Here is a 17,352-nt window from a genome sequence, read left to right as displayed (position 1 = left end):
GGCACAATCCTAGGACGCTTTGTGTGATTATACAACTCCACTACCTTAAAAAACATTCTAACATGATAGAAATATTATTGTTTACCCCACGACCATGCCCACGACGGTACTGCAGACCAGATGAGGAAGCTATTTCATGATACAATTTATATTTGAACAAGTTATTAAGGGCTAGAGAAGGATTATGAATGTACCAAGTCAACAAAAGTAGAGAAAATAGACCTAATAAGAAAAAGCCACTTGATACTGATCCTTGAGTTTATTTAACCACCTGTACACAACATCGGGTACCATCTCCACAAACAGTTTCAGAGACAAGTAAGAAAAATATGTAATAATATATTTCAGCTGTTTATCTTGATAAAATCCATCCACAGTAAAACTGGACTGAATAAATATATTTTGAAAAAACATGGTAATGCTAACATTCCAAAAAAACATTTCGATTGAAAAATATCTATGTATATGTACACAGACACATATATATTTTTAATTTATTTACACATCCCGGTACTTTAAACCAATCTAGCAGCCATCTCATTCCATCGACATTACACACAGTAGATATTGCATCTGCGACTTATTGCCTCGGCGACTCACTCTTTGGTTTCACCATGTGGTTCATGGTCACCAATGTCTTTCCACGGATAAGACACTGCGATAGCTGCATAGTTTTTCTTTCCAGTAAGTCTTCAAAACATCGACCAACGCCACGACAAAGCAGCAGCAGATCCCAGACCCCATGGGGTCATAAGAGCGATACATTCAGGATATCTTAAGTACTTGTGACGTCGTCCTATCCCATAGCTTTAACAAGTAGATGGTCTTTGCATGTACATTCATAATATAAACTTACTGCCTGCATTCCACCTTTTCCCCTTCTTGTGCAATTGTGTAATTTGTGATTTATCCCAATCCTGTAGCCTTTAGAGGTCAATGGTCATTGCGGGTACATTCAAAATGGAAACTTTCTGCCTGAATTCCACCCTTCACATCCTTGTACCACACAACTCCTTAGCTTTATCCCTTTCTGACATCAGAGATTCTCCAATCCAGAAAGTGTGGGTTGTGTATGTTAGTATAACGGAGAAAGGAGGAAGAAGATCATTAGTCAAATGTGCTTCATAATTACTGCATTAGAAGGCAAACCAAATCAGCCTTTTTGGTTAAAAAGAAAACAAGACTGTTTTACAGCAAGATCTTCAGACAAAACACACATCTCAGACATACACAGAAGGGGCTGATCCCGACTGAACCGTGATCAGTACGTGCAGTGCCCGGTCCATCAAAATAACACTAACACCCAAAATGATACATCACAAGTTAAAATGCATAGTGAGTAGTACTATGACTTTCATTTGTTCACAGCCGTCACTGTGATAACCAAACCCTACACATTCATTATCAGACTACAACACAAAACAAAGAGACTTGAAGTCGCAAATGAATAGCATTATGTGAAACTAGGCCAAGGTTAAAACTTTTAAACACAACAAATGATAGAACAGCATTAACATAAGTTAAAATAGTGAGTAGTACTATGACTTTCATTTGTTCACAGCCGTCACTGTGATAACCAAACCCTACACATTCATTATCAGACTACGACACAAACAAAGAGACTTGAAGTCGCAAATGAATAGCATTATGTGAAACTAGGCCAAGGTTAAAACTTTTAAACACAACAAATGATAGAACAGCATTAACATAAGTTAGTAAGACCCAACAAACCATTCATAATAATACAAATAAAGTACAGACTAAAAATATGCAGCAAGGTTGTCGCAACCTCTGATATACAAAGACATGAAAATACCAGCACCATTCGAATGGGTTTCAGTAATAACACAATAAGGCCCACTCTAGCCAATTTGAACTAGTTTTGGTTCAGCAAACAAACTGTCAGATACGTTAATATCGCTGTGCCCCATACCATCTTCCAGATTGGTTTCCCCATTCACGATCACGATCGATTTTAGGAGAATAAAAATAAGGCTGAAAAAACTATACATGCATGTATAAATATAAATAAAATAAAAAATATGTATATAACTGCAGCCCAAAACCTCATGATGTACAGTGTTTTCAGTGGGTTTCAGTGTTTGACCTGATACAGTTCATTAGACGATCCTGGGTTAGTAACATGCATAGAGCATGGCTTCGAGACAGTTTACAGCCAATGTTTATGCATTTCTTAAGCGTATCGTTGTTATTTACCATTGCTTATTATCCCTTATCAAACACTTATTCACGTGACATACAAAGAATAAGTACTTATGTCTTGTATGTCAATTAGTTCATACATTGGATCAAAAATTATGGACCAGCAGGCAAATATAATTTATGCTAAATACCAGCTGTACATCACGAAAGTTTGTATATATGGCAGTTTTAACAAACTGCCATACATTTGGTAAAAAGGCAAACTCCGTAATTTGGTAATACCTCTTAAATTTATAAATGCCATATAAAAAAATAAATATATATCGGTTTTGGACAGCATTATTATTATTACTATAACAGTATTGCAATTTTTTATCGAACCAAAGCATAACACTCTACCTTCAAAGTTGGGATGCATTGGTCGGATCGGAAACTTTATAACAATCCCCGGCAAAGTGCCTTGCTCAAAAGCCGGAGGAAGCAACCAGGCCCCCTCAGAAGCTGGAGACCTGCGCCTGGGCCTGGCCTGGCGCCTGGAGCTGGGCAGGGTGGGTCGGCGGGGCCGCCTCACAGTCCTTTTGCCCCGCCTCCCTGTCCCGGGCCCACATCAGGACGAGCGTGACCGTGGCGAAGGTGGTGGCGTTCACGGGGAAGGCCCGGAGCAGCGTGGAGGTGAGGCCCCGCGTGAACACCATGTAGCCCTCCTTCTTGACGCTCTGCCTCACGCAGTCTGCGATGCTGGCGTACTGGTTGACCCCGCCCACGCCGTCCGCCTGTAGGCGGGACTTGATCACATCCACGGGATAGGTGGAGAGCCAGGAGGCGATGCCCGACATGCCGCCTGCGAACAGGAGCTTGGGTATCATGAAGGGGGCATCGGGCTCGCAGCCGATGGCGCGGGTCAGCACGTCGTAGGTGAGGAAGTACACGCCGAAACCGGGGGTCTCGCGGATCAGGGTGGTAAGCATGCCGCGGTTGATGCCGCGGAAGCCCTCGCGGTTGTAGATGCGCACCAGGCAGTCCAGGGAGTTCTTGTACAGCTTCCTGGTGGACTTGCGCTCCCCGGTGCCCTGCATCTGTAGCCGCGTCTTGGCCAGCTCCATCGGGCAGCAGATCACGCACTGGATGGCGCCGGCGGCCGCACCCGCTAGAAACTGGTTCATGGGCGTGTCGCGGCCCAGGTAACGCATGGCGTTACCCTGGACGCCAAACACTATGGCGTTGATGAAGGTCAGGCCCATCATGGGGGATCCGATGCCTTTGTACAGACCGAGCATCTGGACGAAAACGTTGGAATAGATTAATTGATCATTCAATTAGTCAATTTAACGATTCACTACTAGCATTTTGGCAGACTTATAATCTAAAGAGGATGAATGGATTGAGGTACATGTCATGAGGAGCCAGCTTGCTCAAGGGTGCCTGTATAGGACTGTGGACAGTCTTCGGCTGGGATTCAAACCCCCCTGGCCAGTACAGTCAACTGCCTCGACATTGATGTAAAATAGATTCCAAATTCAAACACAGTGGGATGACATCAAGCGGCACTGCAGATGGCCCTGCCGTTGATCTGAGCCGCATTTCAGAAGGACGGAAAACAAAGACAGGCGTCTGAGTCACAAGACCAGCTGCGTCGGACACAGATCAGATTTCAGGTCACCTCTTTGACTTACGATAGAGAGGCAAAGTAACCCGTCTTTAAACTGGTTGTATTGTAAACAGCTATTTTATTTGTTTACTTAGTAAACTTGGTGCGTCATAGTAAAGAAAAGCTTACTAGCGGGTTGAGTTTAACAGCGCCTCTGTATTGCACAATTACAAGGTTGATGGGAAGGAAACACTGGCATTGTAACAAACGCCTCTCAAGTTACCATTCAAGGAGAATCAGTGGGAAGCATAAGGAACAGATATCCTTCGCCAGTGTGCTTCTCTTCCATTGGCAACTCATTCATCGTATTATATTACTCTCTTTTTAAAATTGTCATTATTCTTGAGAGTGAAATACAGCGGGTGTTTTAATATTTATTTTTTTGTAATTTGATATTGCTTATGGTGTGCTTCTTTGTTTGCAAGTAGTTGACGTGAGCTTTGACTCAAGAATGTCCTAGGCCAGTTTGCCCTTGTGTTACACTGCCCCTTCTAGGAAGAAAATAAAACAGGTTGACTTTGAGGTTATGGCCTGCTATAGATAGGCAGATCGCATAGCGTGTGAACAACACACAGCATGGAGAACGGTGGACGTACCGACTCTTGTCGTATGATGGACTGGAAACAGTGAAAGGTTCCGCGGTAAAGAGGTTTGTCCACATTCTGAATCTGCAGCCTGACCTTCAGGAGAGGAAAGACAAAAAGGCATATTATTTTAGTGACGGGCCCAATCTGGATAATAAAACACACCGACATGTTTTCATTTCAGAAGGTCGTTAGAGATAGAAGAGGACATTAAAAGGTAGTTTACTCTGTTCTAAGATTGAACAGAATGGAAGTAGCAGCACATACAGTGACCTACCTTCACTGTATCGAACGGATGCCCCACTAAGACGCCGGCAGCACCTGGAGACAAACAAGAAAAGTGACATTGATGTCTCTTAAGAGCTAGAAGTTGAAACACAAATGGAAATGGAGACACACCCTAGATTTCTATTGCTAGCTACCTAGCTGTTATACGGTTTGTTGAAAGTATAATTATAGACGGCACAGTTGCCTCGGTCTCCTATCTAATCTGTCTGTTTTAAGGTCACTCTTTAATGTCTTAGGCAGTCTTTAGTTTGAGGGAACCGGTTTGTATTTGGAAACTACCGACATTTTGATTGTATATAAGCACTTGGTTGGTTTCAGAAAATGTTCAACTAAATATGATACATCAGGCCAACTTGTCTTTTAGAGATGAAAACAATGTCTTAACTGTCATTTTAAAGTGTGTTAACACTTGATGTGGGGCTCCTGGGTGACTGTAGATGCGTCGCTGTAGTTATAGACTTCTTGGAAAGTTACATAACACAGGCTTATTTGGAGGCCATGTTCTCTTGACAGTTTGGTCTGACTCAGTTGACCCAAAACACTTGGTGTAATGCAATACTAGGGATTGCCTAGCGGAAAAGACAGTCGTGAAATATTTACCCAGTACCTTTACAGAGGGTAGCATTGTAGATTTTTCATGCCATTAAATCTTCTAAAATATATCTGAAAAATGTATTCCTAGTGCTAGATTAAGTATCCAAATTCTTCAGTACATTTTCGAAAAAAAATCTTTAGATACATCTATAGAAAAAAAGATTGCACAATCTGCCATTAGTTATGAAGGTACCTGCGTCACAAAGTTAACTGCAAATCCTGCCTAAGACCTGTTTTGTCACATGGCTTACACTCACATGCAACCTATCAGGAACGTGCATCTTCACTGGAAAAACAAAATGTTGAAAGAAAAATAAATGAGTCAGTGAGCTCAAGTTTATAAATGTCTGTCTGCATTTTATTTGTAACAGGAAGTTATGCTAATTGTTTACACATCATCTTATTCTGTTAACATAAAATATAATTTTATGGTTAAAAAAAATAAAGAAGCTACCTGTTAAACATGAACTTCAAAATAGTAATCTATGCCATATTTTCAGTGTACCTGAAATATGATCGTTCGCCCACCGTTTGTGAACTTCTACTCAGATCTCAAATTGGTTTCTTTACATGACGTCGAAGGTCCTTTTCGAGGCACCTTGACGTCACGTCGAAGGGATCCCTCCCTGCGAGGTGTGTGTATGGATGTGGGGAGCTGTCTATAGGCAGCGGTGGATGTTGATGGCTGCGTCCGGGAGAGGGCGAACCTTTTTGGACAATAATTAGTGGCGCATTTCCTACAAGACATCCCTTATTAAAACGCCCGCGTTATAATAGTATACGCTACCAAGTGTAACGACCAAGGCGTTGGTCGTAAAACACTTGGGTTAACACCCCCCCCTTTCCATCCTAGTATTAGCCTAAAATGTCCTATTCTTTTTTAACTCATGGTTTTCAAATTCGACATGAACAGGGGTTCGCATATACTTTAAACCAAGCCTAGGTGAACACCATTTAGATTTGTCATCAGGTATACCACAACCTTAATAAGAGTACGGAATTTGTACGCAATACGAGAACATCATTCGTCAACATGAGAACTATGAGTCTGCAGGCATTTCTGAGGATCTGAAACGAGCATTATTGCGCTCTGCCTACAACTGTCTGGGGATAGATCCATGATTGTTGAACATTGTTTATCACAGTAATCAAATTAAACCAATGAAACGTAAACAGTCCTGTGTTGTAGGCCTACAGACGCAAACACCAATGCATTTGGTTTGAATGAAATGAAGTCAACCAAAAATAGTGCGCGGTCTGCGGAATTCAGGAAATGCTCATGAAATCCTGCGATAGAATTACAACACGTCCTACCGCTTCCAGGATATCTTGATCATCATGTTGGATGATGGTCATTAGATATAAGAACCGTCATCATCACGCATTCAACTTTGTCTGGTTCAAGGTTTAAATGCCCTTTATCGCCCTTATCCCGGTGAACGCATCGAGTAGGGCAGGGCAATGTCGACCCTTACTTACCACCAATGCAGCCAGCGAGGAAGTCCATCACTTTTTTAAAAACTCCCTGGAAGAGAGAGAAGCAAGCACCTGCTGGCTCTAATACTAGGGTTGACTGATTACTTTTCTCTGTCCCGCACTGGCCACTATGATCGTTAAAGTTCCCCTGGTTGACACCCTTCGATGGTTTTGACCATGAGTCGACGTTAGCCAGCTATTCTCTATGCCTTTTCACGAATATCTTCCTTAATTTCATATTCATATTAATGCTCATTTTAATGTTCATTTTAATATTAATATTAAATTGCACAATCGCAAACGTTACAATTCGATACACCTTGGGTTTAGCCGGCTGGTAGCACGAAGCTGGTGAGAAACAGACATACGCTCTTGACCTTAGCTGTGGGCGTGACCCTGATGGAGAAGACAGCCAATCAGAGTGAGATGGAACCCGTTACGCCCTGGTTAATCGACTTACCCCCTTTTTTGATTGGCTACATGAAGAAACTCTCTTGTTGTTATATTGACGTCAGCAGTGCGGTGTTATGTTTTGATTTCGACATATCGTACCTGTTATATATATGAGGCCATTTACATTGCACCTTGTAGACCAATGTAAGGCTTTCAACCTTAACGTGAACATCATTCGGACGTTAGCAGAAAAGCTCAGAACAAGATATGCCATGCCTAATATGGCCATAATTGAGGCGCTTGATGTAGTTCCGGGGCGGAGTCAGGCCCTGCACGAGGTTGTGATTGGGCTCTTGGTGTTCAATAACATACGCCGCTTCTTCAGACAGTTTTGTAACATGCCATCGTGTCAGCTCAGCGCTTGAAGCGATCAAATGGATTTACAATGAGCCAATTTCGTGTCCAGCTAAATTGAAAAGGATATGCATATTGCCGACTTTGTGGCTGGATCCATTGGAGGTAATGTTAGGTACAACGATCTATAACAGGCTATAGCGTTATCATGAAACGTCTGATACCAACGTTACCTAACAACACTTCATGGGCGATCCGATGCCTTTGCACAGACCAAGCATCTGCAAGAAAACGTGGGACTCGTTAGCTGTACATTAGTCAATCTTATTATTTGAGTCCTTAATCCAAAGAGGATGAATTAACTATATGTCATTAAGGAGCATTTAGGTCAAAGCCATCTTGCTCATGGGTGCCTCGCCCTCTGCAATACTTTAATATTACCGATATTATTCTACACGTTATTTATTACCTGCTAAGCTAATCTTGTTTACTTCAGTGAAGGTCAAAATCCTGTTTGTCCTTGACGTTTGACAGAGCTGTTCCTGACTTGGACCTGTCTTCTCTCTAAAATTGTACAGGAGCATGTGGAGTTGCGGTGGGCTACCCATTCGACACAGTAAAGGCATGTCTATTTTATGCATACAAAAAAATAGTCCTCTTCATTCATATCAATAAAAAAATAAGATGAATTAAATGATGAATCATTAAAACTGATTAACATTGATTTACTGGGTTGTGCGCTGCTCTGTCATCAGGTCAGGATACAAACGCAGCCCCAGTTCACTGGACTATGGCAATGTGCTACTACGACATTTTACAAAGAAGGCGTAAGTACGCCGGTGACAACATGCCCCAGTCCCTTCTGGCTTCTGTGATGCCATGTGTTCCTTCACAGTTCTTTTCTCACTCATCGGTGCTTGCAGTTGCATGGGTTTTTCAAAGGTATGGCCTTGCCCGTCACCACCATCTCGATGACGTCTTCGGTGGTGTTCGGCACATACCGGAACTGCCTACAGTGTCTGTCCCAGGTGCGATCAGGCGCCCCATGGGGTCCCAACACCAAGCTGGATGTGTTCCTCTCTGGCATGACTGCAGGGGTGGCTCAGGTAGAGTGATGCTCGCTAAATAGTATGTACATTTTGTATAATATATAACGTTGATATAATGTTGTCACATGCCACATTTGCTGTATGGGAAGGGATGTGCTCTGGATTCAAATGGCACCCAAAGTAGTTTTTTGTTTGTACATGTCCACAAGCTGTCCACACCACATCCTACCTATAAAACCCAAACATCATCCCCTAACATTCACACACGCACACAAACACACACACACACACACACACACACACACACACACACACACACACACACACACACACACACACACACACACACACACACTGTGTTTATATTTTTGTTTGTTGTGCAAAGCCACTACCATATGTAGAATATGCCATTTTAGAAAATATCAAAATGAACCATTGCATGCACCATGGAATACTGTCAAGGACCAATCTTAATTCCCTTGAGGTAAACTACTCCTTATTTGGTCCTCCCAGATATTTGTGATGTCGCCAGGTGACATTGTTAAAGTGCGCCTGCAGTGCCAGACGGAATCCTCCAGAGGGCGCCCCAGCATGTCCATGCCAAAGTACAGAGGCCCCGTCCACTGTCTGCTGCAGATCCTCCGAGAGGAGGGGGTCCTGGGACTCTACAGAGGGGCCCTGCCGCTCATGCTGAGGGACGGGCCCTCCTACGCCACCTACTTCCTGACCTACAACACCCTCTGTGATTGGATGACCCCAGTCGGCAAGGAGGGGCCCGGTAAGAAACGTGAACAATCACCCTCTGTAGCAGGGCTTCACATTCACCTGATTGATCATTTATTGACATAATTAGAAAAAGGAAAATCGATATATCGATACAATATTATTATTGTATTATACAAACTAGTAATATGCTTGTCATGGGGCACCCCAGTTCTCCGTGTTAAAGAGTGTACCTTAATGCTCAGTCCTTACCACAACGACCCGGGTTTGATTCCTTGCTGCATGTCCTCCCCTCTCTTTCTCTCTCTCCCATACTTGCCTGTCTCACTCTTCATGAATAAATCATACAAATAAAATACAAAATAATAATAATAAGGATCCATGTCATTAAAGAGCAGGCAAAGGAGGCCAGGCGTCGACATCAGGGTCATACCCAGAACCTTTAATTTGGGCTTCAAACACCCTCTCCCCACTTACTCACTGCTAGACTCAGCTACAGCCCTACCAGTTCAACAACAACAACAGTGTTCCCCATAGACATGTAGCCTTCAAAGAACTCAAACCGTTCAACCCCACTTCCGTGTCCTGCGTCCTGTGTGTGGTGTCCAGGCTTGAGCGGTGTGATGCTGGCCGGTGGGCTGGCGGGCATGGCCGGCTGGACCCTGGGCACTCCCATGGACGTGATCAAAGCCCGCCTGCAAATGGACGGCGCCAGGGAGACGAGACGCTACCGGGGACTCGCGCACTGCGTCTCCGAGACGGTGCGTCTGGAGGGAGCGGGCGTCTTCTTCAGGAGCCTGGGCATCAACTGCCTGCGTGCGTTCCCCGTCAACATGGTGGTGTTTGTGACGTACGAGTCGCTGATTGGCGTCCTGCGAGCCACGCCCACCATTGTCAAGGCGGAGAGGGTAGTGTTCGAATAGTGTTTGTTGTTCATGAGGGTCAGCGCACAAAATGGAGCATTACACGCTAATGTGTTACAGTACTTATTCTTTTGATCGTGCTGCTAGTTTGTGGATAATGTGTATATATTCTAGGGCTGTAACGATACGCGTATCAAACCGAAAATCGCGATACTCAAAGCCACGAACCTGTCTCGCGGTGTGAGAAGGCAGAAGCGCGATACGCCCTTTCTATCTCTGCGGTCAAATTGTCAGATTGAAATTTGCTAATAATTTGTCTAAATAATAGTCTGCTGACAGCGCCCCCTCCTATCGATGCCGTAAGTATGCGACTGCAATCCTCCGTGGCTACGGAGGATCGCATTTCTCCACAGCCGTCGAAGTGCTCATATGCGATATGAACGACATTTATCCAGAGGGGGCCTGTGTGATCCTGTCTCTAGTGTTTTGTGTGATTTGACTGGCAGTTTTTCTGCTTATAGGTCGGAATGAAGCGGCCACCGATTATTGACAGGATGGGTACTTTATTCTACCGGACTCGTTCGCTTCTTCACTAGACACACGCGCTCTCCTCGCTCGTCCACTCACTCGCTGACGTCACTCACACACGCATACGCACATTGCCATTCTGGCGCACACACATATGCTACTCGTAACGCCTCGTTATTGCGACGTTCATGACATTCAGGTTTTTCTCCATCTATTCAAAGTTAGGCTATTAAACATGTTGCATTCTATACGGCCTGATTATGTCATTATTTAAGCTACATAGCCTAATAAGAAGTGCTAATAAGGATATTTGACTAAACCAACCAAACAGTTGAAAAAAGCATCCTCCCACACGTTATTTCTTTATTCATTTAGCTATACTTAAATAGTATTCTTTCTGTTCAAATTTGTTCAGTGTTCCAAATTATTTGTTATTAAATGTTACATTAAGTTAATTGGTATATAAGTGTTGTTTAAATAAAATGCTTTTTAAATTTCAAAAAATCGTGGGATGTATCGAACCGTGGGTCAAAAATCGTGATACAAACCGAATCGTGAGTTTGTGTATCGTTACAGCCCTAATATATTCGTCCGGGAGAAAAGGCAGGTGGATATAAAGGCTTTAACTCCCATTGCTCAGGAACACGTATTATGAATTGCCATGCTTCAAAACACTTTAATTGAGCAAGTTGATGGTAAGAACCTCCCTCCTGTGTGGTTGTATTGTTGTCGTACTTTCAATGTAGCCTGACATCACCAGACAAATTCTCAAATGCGTATTCAAACCTCTCTGTTCATTTTCGATGTTATCAATTGGCCCAGACCAAAACACTCCTGGATGCAATTTGATAGACCTACAACCAATGAGGCTCAAGGAACGTGCATCAGCGGCAGCTATCTTGGTTGTTTACGATGGTGGCATAACCAACATCGTGGTTATTCCACGATGGTGCTCCAATAGGGCGGTCCTCTTTACAGTGTTCGTATCAAACCCGGGCCATATCTTATAACAGTTGTGGTTGGTCCGTCCCGGGCCAGGTCTGCTTGAGTTTGAACAAGTTGAATATGACAAGGCAGCTTCGTCTGGTTCACAGGCTATATTCAATGTACAATGCACCCATTCAACAAATATTTTAAGAAATGTATTGGTCACATCTTTGACGGATATGAATGTAATGGATTTAAGCCTATATATATATATATATATATATATATATATATATATATATATATATATATATATATATATATATATGCATATTTATACACACATATATATATATATATATATATATATATATATATATATATATATATATATATATATATATATATATATATATATATATATATATATATATATATATATATATATATGTGTGTGTGTGTGTGTGTGTGTGTGTGTGTGTGTGTGTGTTTGTATATATATTTATAGATTTTTTTTTTTTAGTGACCACAGCCCACAATATAAGAGTAAACGTAGCATGTAGCCCAGTTTTATGGGTGAGTTGCTTTGATTTTTGACTGTATGGCATAGCTGGAATGTTACGAGAATATGTATGTACTATTTCATGAATGAGTTGAAGAATGACATTTATTTAAAATGGGCATACTACGAATATATATTATGATTATTGACCTGTGTGTCAGTAAATGGTTATGGAGGAAGCCGTCAAACCGCTGTCTAAGGGCATTCAAAACTAGCTGCTTTTCTGTGCCTGCCTATTCATAGAAAATAAACTAGTTACGCTCATCTAGGGGCAAAACTATGATAGTGTATCCTTTGTCGCTCAATTTGTCTGTGTCTGTGCACGTGCACTGCATGAATATTAGGTTGCAGAATCTTAAATTCTCGCCTAACTATTTTGGATATAAATCCACAAATCCTGTTTATAAACTTAGTGTTAGCACAGACCAATCCACATACCTGGAAAGCTTTAGTTATAACAATGAACAAGCACACTAAAAGCAATTGGATTATTACTACATCTGTGAATCATTTTAAGTGGCTACTATTCATATTATGATTGTTACAATGAGAACATTGTATTCTCTATGCATATTTGAGGTTTCTATTAACATTTCATCCATTGATTTATTGCTATGGATGTTGAAGATGTGTATCACCATGTGTCTGTTTCGCTTGGAGCTATCGCAGTCAGTGTTGGCCTCTAGTGGAAACCTTTGGTAAAATCCAGCCAACATACCCGACTTCCCCAGTGGCTGTGGTGGTTCCGCACCTTTTCTTGGCCTCTGACCCCATTCCTTGCTCGGAAAATGTTTGCAACCTCAACTTAAACAGTTGTGCATCTGCTTCGACAGTTTTTGCTCAATCAACATCTGCCAGTAAGTGATGTCCCTGTGAACGGACTAATCACATCACATCGCTTTACTACACAGTCATTGATTAGTCATATAATGCTCATGGCTATGAATTATTGGGAACTGAGTGTATATATACAGGATGTCTATGAGACATTTAGGGTCAGCAATCTCCTCCCACCCCATTTGCACTTCATGCACTCCTGAGTGGGCCCGACCCCAAGGGTTAATTGAGATTAATTGGTTGAATAATTTGAAAATATATCAACATGCTCTGAAGACTAAGTAAGTAACTAAGTAAGCCATAAGCCTCAAGGGAATACGGTTGAAAGACTCACCAACATCTTAATTAAGTCAACACACTTGTGGAAGCAGAGTTAATAGGCTTAGTTTGAACTTAAACCAAATCCTGAGATATGGCCTTTGTTCCTAGAAAAATACTATTCTAAAATGCTCTTTCTACGAAGTCTGGGAAGGCTCTACTGGCTCTAAACAAGAAAGAATTGAATGCAGACTTTGTGTCCTGTGCCTAATGCATATATCCGCTGATATAACACGGCATGTATTCCTCTTAACCAACCACGGGCTAAATAGATTAAATCAAATCAAATCAAAGACAAAAAGAAAGAAAAAAATAGAACTAACAGTCAAAATACCTTAAAAGAAGGATAAATTCAAGTCTAATAGTGCGTAGGAATACAATTTTTGGATTGGTTAGGATGAGGCTCAGGACACTTACGTGTCCTGAGCTTCAGTGATGAATTATCATAAGCACCAGGGGGAACCCTTGCGCCTTCACAACATAACACTGTATGCAAACACGCACACAAACACACACACACACACACACACACACACACACACACACACACACACACACACACACACACAAATATATTTATATATCCTTAAACTATATCTGCCCTAGCTACAGCTATTGCTGTATATATCTCTTAACGTATTCATCACTTCTGACCTACTGTCAATACTGTTCACACTGCATACATCTTACCTATTTATATTTTCCACGATACACATGTACATACTTTAAAGATTGTATTTCACTTCTGCTTAGATGCTGAACTGCATTTGTCGTCTCAGTGCTTAAACTCTGTGCAATGAAAAAAACGCTGACCCTAAAACCCTCTAATCTAATCGAATGGCTAGCTCATCAGCAGGCGGCCTGTTGGTAACATCGGACCCCTTTAGATCCTTGAGATCCACGTGCCGGTGCTTTCCTTCCTTCTGTCGTGGTCTCTTTCACGTGCGCCTATGTGATTTATACATCATGCTGCTGCGCCCGGCCTCTTCTCAGCCCGCCCCGGCGTTCCATCTGACACGTTCAATTAACCAAAATGGTGTGGAAGAACATCTGTGCTGAGCTAAGGAGGAAGAGGAGGCCTTCAAACCATCGCACCATTGAAGATATGTGATTGTTTGATGTGATCCCTCATTTTACCTAGCCTGCTACATCCTGTCTCATTCACAGACGTATTCCTGCTAATAGGCTTCCCCTGTACCTTTACTCACTTGTCTTTCCTGTGTAATGAATAAAGTTAACAGCACTTCAGGGAAGAGAGAGTAGACCTCTTTGCTTCTCTGCTCTGCATATGTGGTATGACCATCTTGGAGACAGATAACATCGCCATTTCTAATCAGTTTCAGGAGGATAATGTAATCATTATGGTCCATGTGAGCAAGTGTACTAGATTCCTGTCAGCGGCTGCTGCCTTAAAAATAGATTGACTAGAAAATACTTCTCAGTGGGAGAAAAGGCATGAAGGGCCCAGGGCTGGACTAGAAGGACCTGCTTCGTCTTGTAACGAGCACACACACGCGCGCACGAACGCAAACACACACACATGTAGGCAAGGCAAGGCAACTTTATTTATATAGCACTTTTCATACACAAGGCAGACTCAAAGTGCTTCACATATAAACAGTGTCATACAATAAAATAAAATAATAGGTAAGTAAAAGAAAAACATATGCAAAAAATAGAAAGTTAAAAAGGCATTTTAGTATTAAAATAGAAAATAAAGGCAAAGTTATTTAGCAGAAAGCTATAGCAAACATAAAAGTCTTCAGTCTTGTTTCAAAGGTGCTCAGAGTTGGGGTAAGTCTTAAATCCTCTGGGAGTGTACACGTGCACAGACACTGCACTCTTACATTCGCATGTGCACCCCCACATAGACACCAACACAGAAATTCCATCCAAAAACTCCCACACACGCATGCACGCACTAACACATGCATATGCATGCAGATACAAACACACTCCCACACACATGTATGAATCATTGGCAGGTTATGTGCCAAACTAAAAGGCACAGGTTATGTGCCAAAATTTCAGGCAGGATCCAATGAATCATGATATTTCAGGATATCTATTTAAATCAAGGGATGTGGTAGTCTTGTCTAAAGGGTTTATCATGGTACTGCTGGTCAGTATGGTGAGGAAAAGGTACCGGCATACCAGGGGAAAAAAAGCGTCATACCAGGAAAAGTTATTTAAACATTTCCTTATGTATCGTTTTGGTTCATGAAAAGCGGAGTTGAATTCGTCATTCACATTTACACACACGCACACACACACACACACACACACACACACACACACACACACACACACACACACACACACACACACACACACACTTACGTACGTACCCCACGAACACGCACCCATTAAAATGCACATACGTACACACACTTGCACACACAAACACACGCATAAACAAACACACACACGCACACACACACAAACCATATGTAGCACTGTGTTTTACAAGCTTATGCAATTCACTCACTTACTAACGTTCAATCTCTGACACGTTTGACCCTTGCCCTATGCCCTGTCGAAGAAAGGCGGAAAAAAACATGTCCTTATTCTCTCATAGAAGGGCCGCTTGCTTACATGCGCTTCTACGATAGGACACATAAACAACAGCCGTCCTCAACTTAATGTCCTGCGCACTCAGGAAGCTTTGTGGTACACATGACTTTGCCCACACACGTGACTTTGCCCACACACACACACACAGAGACACACAAACGCACACACACACAAACACACCACATCCGCACATTTACACAAACAAGTCTCCTATGAAATATGACCGCCGTACTTCTGTTATTGTCACCCTCTTGTAGACGTCAGTCATCTGAGCAGCCGCCCTGACAGGTTTCAGTTGATATGAGAAGAGAAATAGTGGTAAAGGGTGTGAGGGGGGGGGGGGGGGGGGGGGCCCTCAATATAATAGGGAAGTGTGGGCTGCCATGATTGCTTATCTATGCCGCAAAGTTCCCCCCCCCCACTCTACTACAGACAGGGGGTCATGCCGGGACGGGGACCTGGTTCTGGTGGCGGAGGAGTAGAGGAAAGAGGAAGGGCAAGACCATGCTTTGAGTGGGATTGTGGTTTCTTGTTTGGTGTCTTTATTGTTGTATTCCCCAATCCCGTGCCCCATCACCCCTCAACACCCTCTCTCTTTCACACCCTATTTCCTCCCCCAAATTGGCAGCAGTGTATCGCGTTACACAGCGTTGCCATTGTGTGAACACAGAGAGGAACGCCAAGAGGTGAACTGACTGCCTGGTGCTGATTAACTTCCTGATAATATTGCATAATATTGTTGTTGATTTTTTTTTGTATCCATCAAATAGCGCATATCGCTCACTCTGGGAAAACTTTGAAGCCACATGTTCCCAATATCCTCGCAATTAGTGCTCTGTGTATTCAAGTGTGGACAAAAAGTTCTGAGGATACTTAAACAGACCGGTTTTTCCGCGGGGTTGCAATTAATCAAGTAAATGCTGTTTGTATGTAAAAATGCTAAATTAAGTTTCAAATAATTCAAATTTGTTTTGCCTTTGTTTTTATTGATATTATCAACTATGGCAATTCAATCATATGATTAAACAGATGCTATTATTGTGTGTTTTCTCAATTTTAAAAAACTAAAAGCTTTTTGCTTTTAAAACTGCTTTGCAAATAAAGGTTGCTTTTGTTACTGTTAGCCTACTATTAGAAATGGTACTATAATTTTTTTGTTCAAATGACCCCTAACTGGTAGGAGTAGAATTCTTTATCAAGAAGCAATCTAAAATACATCCTTTCTGAAAACAGGCACAAAATTGTTGTTTTCCCAAGAGTGAGAAAAAGACTAAAGTAAGTAAACAGATCCCACTCAGACCCTTGCAACTGCCTCCCGGTCACTTCTCAATACAGTCTTCAGTACCATGACAGATTCAATTTGGTTGTCTTTGTGATTGTAAACCGCAGACTAATAATATCTTGTAATACCATATGTGTGTGTTTAAATACAGCTAAACACCCATTACTATAATAATAATAAAAATTATTT

The 17,352-nt window shown here is 42.1% G+C and overlaps 2 protein-coding genes across 5 annotated transcripts; one reads left to right on the top strand and one right to left on the bottom strand.

Annotated features, from left to right (window-relative positions):
* Positions 1–240: 240 nt before the first annotated feature.
* LOC115534766 (mitochondrial basic amino acids transporter) lies at positions 241–7,135 on the bottom strand. The gene is made up of 4 exons (XM_030345984.1): positions 6,757–7,135; positions 4,673–4,716; positions 4,408–4,491; positions 241–3,440 (listed from the first exon to the last, which is right to left on the bottom strand). The coding sequence occupies exons 1-4, from the start codon at positions 6,782–6,784 to the stop codon at positions 2,658–2,660; spliced, it is 939 nt and encodes a 312-aa protein (XP_030201844.1). The 5' UTR covers positions 6,785–7,135; the 3' UTR covers positions 241–2,657.
* Positions 7,136–7,311: 176 nt separating this feature from the next.
* LOC115534866 (solute carrier family 25 member 47-A) lies at positions 7,312–11,880 on the top strand. 4 transcript variants are annotated; one of them, XR_003974376.1, is made up of 7 exons: positions 7,312–7,675; positions 8,079–8,122; positions 8,256–8,327; positions 8,424–8,606; positions 9,063–9,327; positions 9,882–10,300; positions 11,247–11,880. XR_003974376.1 is itself a non-coding variant. In XM_030346146.1 (6 exons), exons 1-6 carry the CDS (start codon positions 7,629–7,631, stop codon positions 10,193–10,195), a joined length of 915 nt encoding a protein of 304 aa, XP_030202006.1. In that variant the 5' UTR covers positions 7,319–7,628; the 3' UTR covers positions 10,196–10,393. The 4 variants fall into 4 exon arrangements, 1 of the variants encoding a protein (XP_030202006.1); XR_003974377.1 differs by having other exon boundaries at positions 7,314–7,665; positions 8,035–8,122; XR_003974375.1 differs by having other exon boundaries at positions 7,319–7,665; positions 11,247–11,879.
* The last annotated feature ends 5,472 nt before the right edge of the window (positions 11,881–17,352 follow it).

This window comes from Gadus morhua, chromosome 21 (genome assembly GCF_902167405.1).
Source record: "Gadus morhua chromosome 21, gadMor3.0, whole genome shotgun sequence".
NCBI lineage: Eukaryota > Metazoa > Chordata > Actinopteri > Gadiformes > Gadidae > Gadus > Gadus morhua.
The sequence above is the reverse complement of the archived record's forward strand: the minus strand, read 5'-3'. Positions and strand labels throughout refer to the sequence as shown.

What these genes read in the sequence shown, in the direction of transcription:
- LOC115534766 (XM_030345984.1), bottom strand. Translation starts at nt 6,784, where the DNA reads ATGGACTTCCTCGCTGGCTGCATTGGTG. An exon ending in CCTCGCTGGCTGCATTGGTG is followed by an intron (nt 4,717 to 6,756) that starts GTAAGTAAGGGT and finishes GTTTGTCTCCAG; the next exon opens with GTGCTGCCGGCGTCTTAGTG. An exon ending in ATCCGTTCGATACAGTGAAG is followed by an intron (nt 4,492 to 4,672) that starts GTAGGTCACTGT and finishes CCTCTCCTGAAG; the next exon opens with GTCAGGCTGCAGATTCAGAA.
- LOC115534866 (XM_030346146.1), top strand. Translation starts at nt 7,629, where the DNA reads ATGCATATTGCCGACTTTGTGGCTGGATCCATTGGAG. An exon ending in TGTGGCTGGATCCATTGGAG is followed by an intron (nt 7,666 to 8,078) that starts GTAATGTTAGGT and finishes AAAATTGTACAG; the next exon opens with GAGCATGTGGAGTTGCGGTG. An exon ending in AGTCGGCAAGGAGGGGCCCG is followed by an intron (nt 9,328 to 9,881) that starts GTAAGAAACGTG and finishes TGTGGTGTCCAG; the next exon opens with GCTTGAGCGGTGTGATGCTG.